The sequence below is a fragment of the Pinus tabuliformis genome, chromosome J (assembly GCF_031772625.1).
Source record: "Pinus tabuliformis cultivar Carrire ecotype Pingquan chromosome J, CPIR1, whole genome shotgun sequence".
NCBI classification, from domain to species: Eukaryota; Viridiplantae; Streptophyta; class Pinopsida; order Pinales; family Pinaceae; genus Pinus; species Pinus tabuliformis.
This window is the reverse complement of record NC_142295.1, coordinates 1,496,679,460-1,496,690,899: the sequence shown is the minus strand read 5'-3', so window position 1 is coordinate 1,496,690,899 and position 11,440 is coordinate 1,496,679,460. Positions and strand designations below refer to the sequence as shown.

The 11,440-nt window shown below is 36.9% G+C and overlaps 1 protein-coding gene across 1 annotated transcript; it reads left to right on the top strand.

Annotated features, from left to right (window-relative positions):
* Positions 1-712: 712 nt before the first annotated feature.
* Positions 713-2,518, top strand: LOC149233094 (uclacyanin 1-like). Its single transcript, XM_089376653.1, has 2 exons — positions 713-991; positions 1,710-2,518. Exons 1-2 carry the CDS (start codon positions 829-831, stop codon positions 2,201-2,203), a joined length of 657 nt encoding a protein of 218 aa, XP_089232779.1. The 5' UTR covers positions 713-828; the 3' UTR covers positions 2,204-2,518.
* Positions 2,519-11,440: the final 8,922 nt, after the last annotated feature.

Here is an 11,440-nt window from a genome sequence, read left to right as displayed (position 1 = left end):
AAATCTGCAGTGGATACAAAAACTTATAGCATCACTACCTCAAGTAATTTACTGTCAGTCACAAATCCAGGAAACAAAAAGAAACCACTGACAGAGTGTAAAAATTGAACCACTGAACCAGCCAACAAACTTCCAAAACGTAAGTTGACAAAGAGACAACTGCGACCACATCCCAAGTCGTTTCCATTAACGACGCGGCCACACAGATATTGATGAATTTTACCTCAATCATATGAGAGACTAGGGTATTTATATGGTTATTTCCATGGGAAACTAGGGTTTTATATATATATATTTGCGTGCGAGAGTACACACATCCCCATGTGCACATGTTCTCTGAGATAAGTGACCCCACACCAGAGCTATATTTTACTGTGAATACACTCATTCTGGTTCATGAACATGGGAAACCTTCGATAATTGGACACATAAACCGTTGATAACAGGTTAGCATGAGCGAATCAACCACCCCTGCAAAAATCCAAATGCACAATACAATATACGATTCAACAACTCTTTTAGATGCCCATTAAAAAAATCCAAACACACAACACGAAGCCTGGAAGTAAAACAAATACAATCTGTCTGTCTCAAGCCACTGCACCAACTTTTCAAAAATTTTAATGCTAGGGTTAACGGCTAGTGTGTATCCAACGAGGGAAGGAAGCCACGGCCCGTTGAATATTATACTGCATATATTTCTTCTGTGCCTTTTATATATACTGATGTTTTCCCTGCAAGTTCAGCCATTCTCTGAGCTCAAGTTGTTTCAGCTAGTTTAGTCTTCTCGACAAGTGGGAAGGCAGACCTTGCAATTTGTCAGAGGACATGGCGGCGGGAGCAATTTTAATGGCGGCCATTGCAGCAGCACTGTGCATGCAATGCACTTACGCTGTGCAACTCGATGTGGGAGACAGAGTGGGATGGGACCCCAGCGCTGATTTGAAAACGTGGGCTTCCACCAAGCACTTCAGCACAGGGGACAGCCTCGGTTAGTAAGAGTAAATTTATTAGGGATTGGGATTAGGATATTATGTTTGGCTTGTGAGGTTTTTTCAGTTATTCTTTTCTCCATGAATCTTGATTTTTGTGGTTTCAAATTTAGTTTTGAAAGTTTATATAAATTAGATATATAGATATATAGATTCAGCATCCTAGAAAGCTCTGGAATCTTGATTTTTTTTACCTTGAAAGGCTTCTGTTAGCGGTAGTCTAAAAATTATGTATTTTTGATCTGAAAGTTACAGAAATTTGGATCATATTTTGAAAAAATGAGACAAGGATTTTTGTAGATCCAAGTAAAAGCTGCCAAAATTCATGATTTCAGGTGCTCTAGAGGTTTTTGATGATGCTGAATCCATTTCCACCATCAAAAACCTGATTCAAACACTGCATCTACAAGATTCTTTGAAATTTTTTTGGCCGCAATTCCTCAGCCTCCATATACCATTCTGCTAAACAATTTTTGTTGAAATCTTGATATTTTATTATTTAAAATCTATTTTTAACCAATATAAATATAAAGATTCAGCACCCTTAGTATTAAACCATTCCTATTGTTACCAACTCAATCTTGTAATTGTTACCAACTCAATCTTGTAATTGCAACAAATCTGTATTAAATTCTAAACAAATTTCACTCGAGAATACCGCCTATGTTCAGCAGGAAACAATCATCTGACGTGCCTGAAATTGTTTGACTCGTGCAGTTTTCAAGTACTCGCAGATTCACAGCTTGGTGGAGGTGAACAAAGCGGGTTACGATTCTTGCTCGCCTGCTGCTCCCATCAAATCATACACTGACGGGAACACTGCCATTCTGTTGTCCAGCGAGGGGAAGAGGTACTTCATCTGTGGAACCCCCGGCCATTGCAACGCCGGGATGAAGCTTGAAGTTGACACACAGCTCGCTAGAGCTACGGTTCCGTCCCTTGCTCCAGCCCAGGTACCGGTCTCGAGTCCCGTGGCGTCGCCTCGTCATCACTCTCACGCACACTCTCCTACAGCCAAAATCCGTGCCTCCCCGTCCTCCTATGACGGTCCTGCGCCCGTTCCGAGTTCAAGCAGAGTTGCTCCTGCCTCAGCTGCACCGTCTACTTCTCCTAAAGCCCAAAGCGGAGCCACTAGTAGCCATAACTACGATAATGTTGTTAACAACTTCATGGCTGTGGTGGCCGCCATGCTTACCCTTGTCGTGCTCTGAAGTAGTGCCAGGCTAGAGCCAGTGCAAGGTTCTCACATGCTGTGAAGCCATGTTAACTCATCAGTATTTACTTTGTGTTTGTGTTAGTTGACCCTATTCTTGTTGATAGATTCATGATATTCACAGTTTCAGTGTGCTTGACTTAGTTAACCATATTCTTCTTGACAGATTCATTCCATCTTAGCAGTCTTAGTTCTTCCTTCATTCCAAATCCTTTGAGGACCATGATTTTAACTTGAATTTATTATGTATCTTGACCATTAAATATGAGAAGTCTCAGTTTTTCTTTCTATCCATATCCTCTTTGAGGACCATCATTTTAACTTTTATATTTATTGACCATCAAATACTAGCAGTCTCAGTTTTTCTTTCTATTTCTATCCATATCCTTTGAGAGACTGGATTTATTATTTATTTTGATCATTAAAAATTTAACAATATATTTCCTTTTGATGTTAATATTAATACGATGATATATGATTTAGGATAAAAGTTTTCAAGTAAAATATCTTAAGCTGTTTTTTTCTTAATATATTGAAAAGTTGGGAATATTTAAGTTGTTCCTTTTTTTTCAATTTGAATTTTTAAAAGTGGATTATAAAATATATTGAAAAGAAGTTGGGAAAAAATTATTTTATAAAGAATTATAAAGGTTAAAATGTATTAATTAAAAAATTATAATATATTTTTATTTATTTATATTAAATTATAGTAAAAAAAATTAAAATTGTAGTTTAAAATTGTTTAATGTAATAAAATATGGTGTATTATGAAATTTATTAAAAAGTTATTAATGTTTAGAATTGGAAATTGATTCTGAATTGTTAATTTGTTTAGAGGATAGAAGTTAAGAAATAATGTGTTAATTATTTCCTTTCTTCAAAATATTGATAGTTAAGATGAAGTTGGGGCTAGTTACTCATATATAACCTATGAAAATACATGGTAATAGAGATAATGCTACCAACTATATTGCTCCAAAATTACATAAGATCCTTTCATTTACACTGCAAACATGCGAAATTCCAAGATAATTACCCATTTGGAATTTCACATTCTCACATATATTATTACATTTCATAATTATGTCACTCGTTACTATGATTTGAAAATTGACACAACATGGACACAGTAGTTTGTTTCTTCCATTGTTCTATGAACAACGAAATTGTGGCCAATGTTGATGTCTATTTGTAAAACAATCACCTTCACATGCTATCAACTTCAAGGTTTTGCAAGATGTAATGCTTAACAAAGCATGAACTGAAATTTGGGTTCCTCGTAAAGATGCTCATGAATGTGAATTTGATAAGGAGAATGTGTAAGCTCGATTAAAAAAATTCATTCAAGTTGAAGATGGGACCATAACGATGACCAATAATTATTCTTCCTTATATTTATTTCACTGCAAAAAACAATTATCACAATTATAATGAACCTTTCAGGTGGTATTTTATCATTTCTATAGAAATCAACTTGTGGACCTCAAGGAACAAAGAAGAATGTGTAGGTGGCATAAAGATAGGACATGATCATTAAACAAAATTGCGGTGTTTGCACTACCTTGTTATCATCAAGTATATGTGCTTAGATATTTGAGAAGCCTTCAACCAAGTTATAGGGTCTTACGTGTGCTTAGATAGTTGAGAAGCCTCCAACTAAGTTATAAAGTCTTACATCTTAGAATTGTTCTTTTATCTCTTTCTTGAAATTATTAGTAAAACAAATTTTTAAGAATTCAAGTTAAATATTTTGTTTTATATACTAATCATTCAAATTAAACAATAAATTCTTATATTATATTAGCTTGGCACATCTTAATAAGCATTATCATAAACCATTAAATAAAAACAAAAATAAACAATTTTTATAAACTCACATCTTCAATGTCCAAACCAAAATAATAATAAATAAATAAACAAAAACAAAACATCATAAATAAATATTAATATAAAATAAATGATATTAAATATTTCATAACCATTATATATCTATATATATATATATATATATATCTATCTATCTATCTATCTATCTATATATCTATAAAACTCATCATTTATTCATACAATACCCCTTTTTTAAAAAACATCTTATATCCCTCCTAAAAAACATCTTTCAAACTAAGTCAATATACTTTGTAAATGTAATTGAAAAATGATAACAATATTGTTTACTATTGAATTTAGGCTTGTTTTTTATGATAATCACATCAAAATTCATTTGTCCACACGTTTAGAACCAACAAATGTGGTTCATCGTCACGACAAGATGAAGAACCAGATTCCTGCAACAAGTTAAATAGAAAGATCTATCATTCAAGGGCTAGAAAGAAATGACTACATTGACCAAGGAAAAAATTAAGCAACAACTACATTTGACTAGGACAAAAGATAGAGAAAATAATATTAATCAGTTAATTAATAATTAATTAGTTAACTTGTTAAAGTTATTCATTATTATTTTTTATTTTTATTGTTTACCTTATATTTTATTATTTTATTAAAATAATATTAATAATTAATATTAAATTTAATTTAACCAATTAAATAAAAATATTTATAAATTATATTTTATATTTGAATATTTTTAATTTAAAAATGAAACACAAATAAATATTAATATAAATATTAATTATATTTAATTAATACAAATAATGTTAAATGATTTAATTACTTTGGTATAGAATAAATATAATAGTACATATTCTAAGCAGTTTAATATTGAAAAATTTTAAAATATTTTTTAAGATTCAAATATTATGTCTATTTATAATATTATATGTGATTATTCTGGTTTGAAAAGTCATACATATAATATATAGGCTAATTTTCAATAAAATAATTTGTAATATATTTTTTATATTCAAGTTTCTATGATCCATAATGAATCAAGCAAAGTCTTTATGTAGAAATCACATAAGAAAACCAACAAGTGTGGTTCATCATCAGGACAAAATGAAGAGGCACACTGTAAGGACCTGTAGTCCTTATGTGCGCGCTCCAGCTTGAAGTGCGATGACAAAGGAGCGAGCTTGACTTAGCACGCGAAGGCATTATGTTATAATGAAGTGCAGGAGGTTGGGCGAGCTGTTTATATGCGTGGGAACTTGAACAATCACCCACGGGGCCGACCTACGAAGTAGCAAGGCCGACTCATGTTTTAGCAAAGATTGCGATGGAGATGAGGGCGTGGGCAAGTCGGTTGGGCAGCCAAGACTTCGTGTTGCCACTCATATAAACTAGCACGCGGTGGAGGTCATTTAAACCATCGCTCATCGCTCAACACATAAAGACTCCATTCATGAAGAAGAGGAAGGCGTAGAACTAGGGGTGGACGCAGCAAGAGGTAAAGGCACAGTTTGGTGATGCGCCCGTTCTTGGGCAAGGCTGCACGAAGTTAAGTGTCATTTCTTGAATTTGGGTGAAGGGCGCGGGTAGAGGAGCGCTCGCCGGTTGGAGAAGGGCGTGCACGGGTGTGTGGTGCCCGGGTTGTGCGAAGGAGCGCCCACCGGTGAAATGAAGGCGTGGGCGCCCTGTTTGTGCGACGACTTGGCACAGGTTCTTGGGTGACTCGGTTGAGTGCCCGCCCATCGTGCAAGTGTGCACAGTGTGACTTTTGGTGAAGTGTTGAGATTGTGAACGGAGGTGTGTCTCGGGTAGAGGCGCCCGTGTGTGGCGACTTGGAGGCGTGCCCAATTTTGGCAAACAACACGATCGTGCGATGAGGTGAACGAAGGGTTGATAAGTCATGCGACGACCGTATGGAGGCGCCGGCGAGATCGGCAACCGAGTTTTGCCGAATATTGTAAATTTGGCTAAGTATGAAACTTGGAGTTTCCAAGTATACTTGTAAAGCTTTGTAATATTGAAAGACTGTACAATATATTATCGGGCAGACTCATTGTTCAGGGAGTTGCCCCTCCCTTTATACTGTGCAATTGTGTTCTTCATGTATAATTGCTGATGTTAATGAATGTGTATGGGTGTTCATTGGTATAAAGGAAACATTAATAATACTTGGTTGCGAAACACAAACTAAGTAGGAATAAGTGGTTAGGCGTAGTCCACGAACATAAGTATTGGTGAAAAGAAATTGTTCGGTGGTGCCACACCTCGCCTAGCATGGTTGAAAGACTACCACAGGCTTGGAGGCGTGACAAGTGGTATCAGAGCTAGTCTGAAGACTTGGAGGAGTCTTTCAGGAAGTTGGGTGAAGTAGGTGTGGATACACTTGGAATTGGTGACAGTGAAGCAGGTACTTGCAGGTGAAGGAAGCTGTTTCACATACAAGTGGAACAAGGGTCGGTTCATGGTTGCAGGCAACTTGGTGAAACTGTTGGATGGTTGAAACTAGATCGCAAAGAAGAAGGAAGCTGTTAGCAATGGCAGCTGAATCTCAGGTTAGGTCTAGTCACGGTGCGAAGGATGCTACTATGGCATTCATTGAAAAAGTGTTGGAGAAGATGGAGGACTTGGAAGCTTTCTGGACTAAGAAGATGGACTTGGTCGAGAGAGATCAAGAGGCCAATTCAAAGATGAAGGAAGAGCTCGATGAAATCCAGACTCAACATGAGTACACTGATCTTATGTGTACACAACTTGAAGTAAGGGTCAAGGAGGTTGAAGAGGAAAGAGACCAAGGTCTTGCAGAGATCGTGCACTTGTGAAAATCTCTTGACGAAGCTAGAGATGAGATCGCAGTGTTGAAGAAGGCCGTGAGGCATAACTCAGGTGGAGGAGTGCCTCGTGTGAAAATCAAGGAACTAGAATCTTACGATGGTACAAGGAGTGCAAAGACTCTTGGCAACTTTCTATAGGACATGGAGCAATACTTGGAACAATTGGGTCTATCTGATGATGAGACGAAGGTCAAGGTAGCTGCTCAGTTCTTGACAAAGGATGCTAAGATGTGGTGGCGAAGGAGGATGGATCAAATTTCCAATGGTAGTGCTGGTGACATTACTTCGTGGGATGAGATGAAGAAAGCTTTGCAGACCCATTTCAGTCCTTAGGATGAAACGTGGGAAGCAAGGATGAAGATAATGTTCATAAAGCAGACAGGGAACCTTCAGACATATAAACGGGAGTTTGCAAGTGCGGTTCTGGAACTTCCTGACATGGCGGAGAGGGACAAGGTGTTCAACTTCATCATTGGGTTGAAGCCTTGGGCACGCAATGAAGTGAAGAGGCAGAGGATTAGAAAACTTGAGGAAGCTTTTGCTGTTGTGGACAGGTTGGTGCAGAATTATGATGAGACTTCTAATGATAGGAAGAAGAAGTCCGATAAGATGAAAGATAAGAAGAAGGATGATGCTCTGAAATTGGATGATAATTCGAAGACGAAGAAAGCCTTGAAGTGTTGGATATGTGCTGGACCACATACGGTGAAGAATTGTCCTTCTAGACCAAAAGTGGCTGTGATTGCACAATCTAATGTGAAGAATGAAGAAGCTTCTGTGGGGATGATGTAGATACTTGGTGCTGCTACTGCTACAGAGGTGGTCTCTTGGAGGGATCGTGAGAGGAATAGTTTGGAGTATGTTCGGATGAAGATTGGGGGTGTTGATATACTCACTATGGTGGATAGTGGGGCAACTCACAACTTCATGGGTGAAGATACTATGAGAAGAATTGGGTTGAAATTTGTACCGATGAAGGCATAGATGAAGACAATCAATTCTCCTCCTGATAGTGTTCTTGGTGTAGCTGAAAAGGTGGACACAACACTAGGTGAATGGACAGGGAAGGTCGACTTCACTATAGTGCGAATTGATGACTACGACGCTGTACTGGGAATGGAATTCTTGAAACAATTCGATGCTATGATTGTTCCACATTTGAAGAGGCTGTACATTTACGATGGAAGGGAGGATGTACCCATTGGTGTACCAACCATTGGAGTAACAAAGCCTGATTGTAAGTTGGCAGTGATGCAAATGGAGGATGAGAAGCGGATGGAAGACATGAGTAAGCGGTTGTCTACGGTTGAGACAAAGCTTACTGAGAAATCATTGGTCATCAGGACACTTTCAGATAGTATCTTGGATTTGTTAAGAAGGCTAGAAGTGGTTGAGGATGATGATGATGATGATGAGGCATATGTGAGGCCGAATGTCCGGGAGGAGGATTGGGTCACTTATCTACAAAGGATGGAGATAGAAGATCCTGACAGATGGATTGAGTTTCTTAGCGAGGGTGAGCCTTCAGGCTCTACTACCTCCACATCTTCTTATATGGGAAAGAAGATGGGGCTCATTGTTAGCTGCTCATGGCAATGAGTCCTTAAAATAGGTTGAGTAGGTATGACAGATGGTGTAGGGATGGCTTGGCATCAAGCATCATGACATGTTGCAGATGGGATGGAGTTTCCATGGACCTGAGCATGGGTGAGATTCTTGGTGAGTTCGAGATGTGGCAGAATCCGAGATAGACTAGTGAAGGCATAAGGATGTTCACTCTCATGGCTTGAGCGTGACAGTTGGATTAGCTACCCAACTAGTTCAAACATGGGGTCCAGAAGTGCACGGAGAGATGCTGGCATCAGGCAGACGAGGAGGACAGTTCATAGGATGAGGATGACACATGATGGAGATGGTAGTTCTACATATGTTGCAGGGATGTTTGCAGTATGTGGAGGGGTTGACATCATGGACCGAGGATGAGATAAACATTGATGATGATCTTGGTGGATGGCTACTAGGATGGTGTGTCGTTGAGGATGACAACGACTTCAGGTGGAGGAGGATGTAAGGACCTGCAGTCCTTATGAGCGCGCTCTGGCTTGAAGTGCGATGACAAAGGAGCGAGCTTGACTTAGCATGCGAAGGCATTGTGTTATAATGAAGTGCAGGAGGTTGGGCGAGATGTTTATACACGTGGGAACTTGAACGATCACCCACAAGGCTGACCTACGAAGTAGCAAGGCTGACTCATGTTTTAGCAAAGATTACGATGGAGATGAGGGCGTAGGCAAGTTGGCTGGGAAGCCAAGATTTCGCCCTGCCACTCATATAAACTAGTACGCGGTGGAGGTCATTTGAACCATCATTCATCGCTCAACACATAAAGACTCCGCTCATGAAGAAGAGGAAGGCGCAGAACTAGGGGTGGAAGCAGCAAGAGGTAAAGGCGCAGTTTAGTGATGCGCCCATTCTTGGGCAAGGCCGCATGAAGTTAAGTGTCATTTCTTAGATTTGGGTGAAGGGCGTGGGTAGAGGAGCGCCCGCCGGTTGGAGAAGGGCATGCACGGGTGTGTGGTGCCCGAGTTGTGCAAAGGAGCGCTCGCCGGTGAAACGAAGGCGTGGGGTCTCGATTTGTGCGACGACTTGGCATGGGTTCTTGGGTGACTTGGGTGACCGCCCGCCCATCGTGCAAGTGTGCACGATGTGACTTTTGGTGAAGTGCTGAGATTGTGAACGGAGGTGTGTCTCGGGTAGAGGCGCCCATGTGTGGTGACTTGGATGCGCACCCAAGTTGGGCAAACAACACGATCTTGCGACGAGGTGAACGAAGGGTTGATAAGTCGTGCGGCGACCGTGCGGAGGCACCGACGAGCTAGGCAATTGAGTTTTTCCGAAGATTGTAAATTTGGCTAAGTATGAAACTTGGAGTTTCCAAGTATACTTGTAAAGCTTTGTAATATTGAAAGACTGTACAATATATTATCGGGCAGACTCATTGTTCAGGGAGTTGCCCCTCCCTTTATACTGTGCAATTGTGTTCTTCATGTATAATTGCTGATATTAATGAATGTGTATGGGTGTTCATTGGTATAAAGGAAACATTAATAATACTTGGTTGCGAAACACAAACTAAGTAGGAATAAGTGGTCAGGTGTAGTCTACGAATATAAGTATTGGTGAAAAGAAAGTGTTTGGTGGTGCCGCACCTCGCCTAGCATGGTTGAAAGACTACCACAGGATTGGGGGCGTGACACACACCATGGCAAAGGCTAAAATAGAAAGCAATGTAGAGGCATAATTTCAAGTAACGGCTATATTTGAACAATAATATTTAAATTATGATATCAATTTATTAGTATATTAAAAACAAATATTATCAAATAACGGTTATATTAAATAGCTAGTTTTTGAAAAAAATATTTATATGATATTAATTTATTAAAAATATTAATAGGGGTTAGTTTTTGAAAAATATTTTTTTATTAAAAATTGGTAAATTTTTAGAAAATATCTTCAATTTAATCACATATAAATAAAAAAATAAAATAAAAAATTAAACAAATTAACTAATATTTTTTTAAAAATATAAAAAAAATAACGAATTAACAAAATTCCACCTTAAAAAATTAACTATATATTACTTTGATAAAAAATCAAAGTAATATCTAATTATATTTCATTAAGTTATATTCATCATAGATAACTTATAAAAATAATATCCCTCAAAATTTAAATATTAAATTTGCCAAGGTTATATCCTATTCTCTTTCTTGGAGCCATGGAATGAAGGTTTTAAAAATTAATTAATTTACATTTACGCACCAACCAAATCAAGGATATATATATATATAAAACACGATTTTTATAATTGGAATCAAAGCACATTAATAAGTTATAATAATTTATTGGGATTATGTTAAAATATTATATTTAAGTTTTTTATTTATATAATTATTAATTATTATTAATAATAAAAAATTAAAAGAAATTTAAATATTCATTTTATTTAATAACATTTTATAAAAGTTAAGAAATGAATTTAAGTTTATCTAAATAACTATATTTATAATTAAGTTTTTTTTAAATGCTATATTTTAAAGATTAATGTTTAATAATGTTTTCCAAAAATTTACTATATCAACAAAATTTTATCAAATATAATATTTAATATAATACTATAATAAGTGTGGTAAGTCAGTGTAGTGGATATTATGTTTTTAAAAAAATTACAAATTGATATATGAATTAGAAAAAAAATTAATTACTTATAAAAATAAGGATTTGCATAAATTTTTGGTGGGTAGTAACTACTAATAAGTTTGCACATTTACAGTTTTACTCCTATATGTTAAAGCATTGAAGAAAACATAAATAATAGTAAACTCCTAATAGGTATATTTATTTCCATCTTGTTCCTATTTATTTTTTATGCAAATACTTACTTAAATTGTGGTGGGCAATGGTAAATAGGCTATTTAGGTAAGTATGAGCTATTTTCAAGGATTTTAATTTAGGTAAATAGGTTATTGAGGTAAGGATGAGTTATTTTCAAG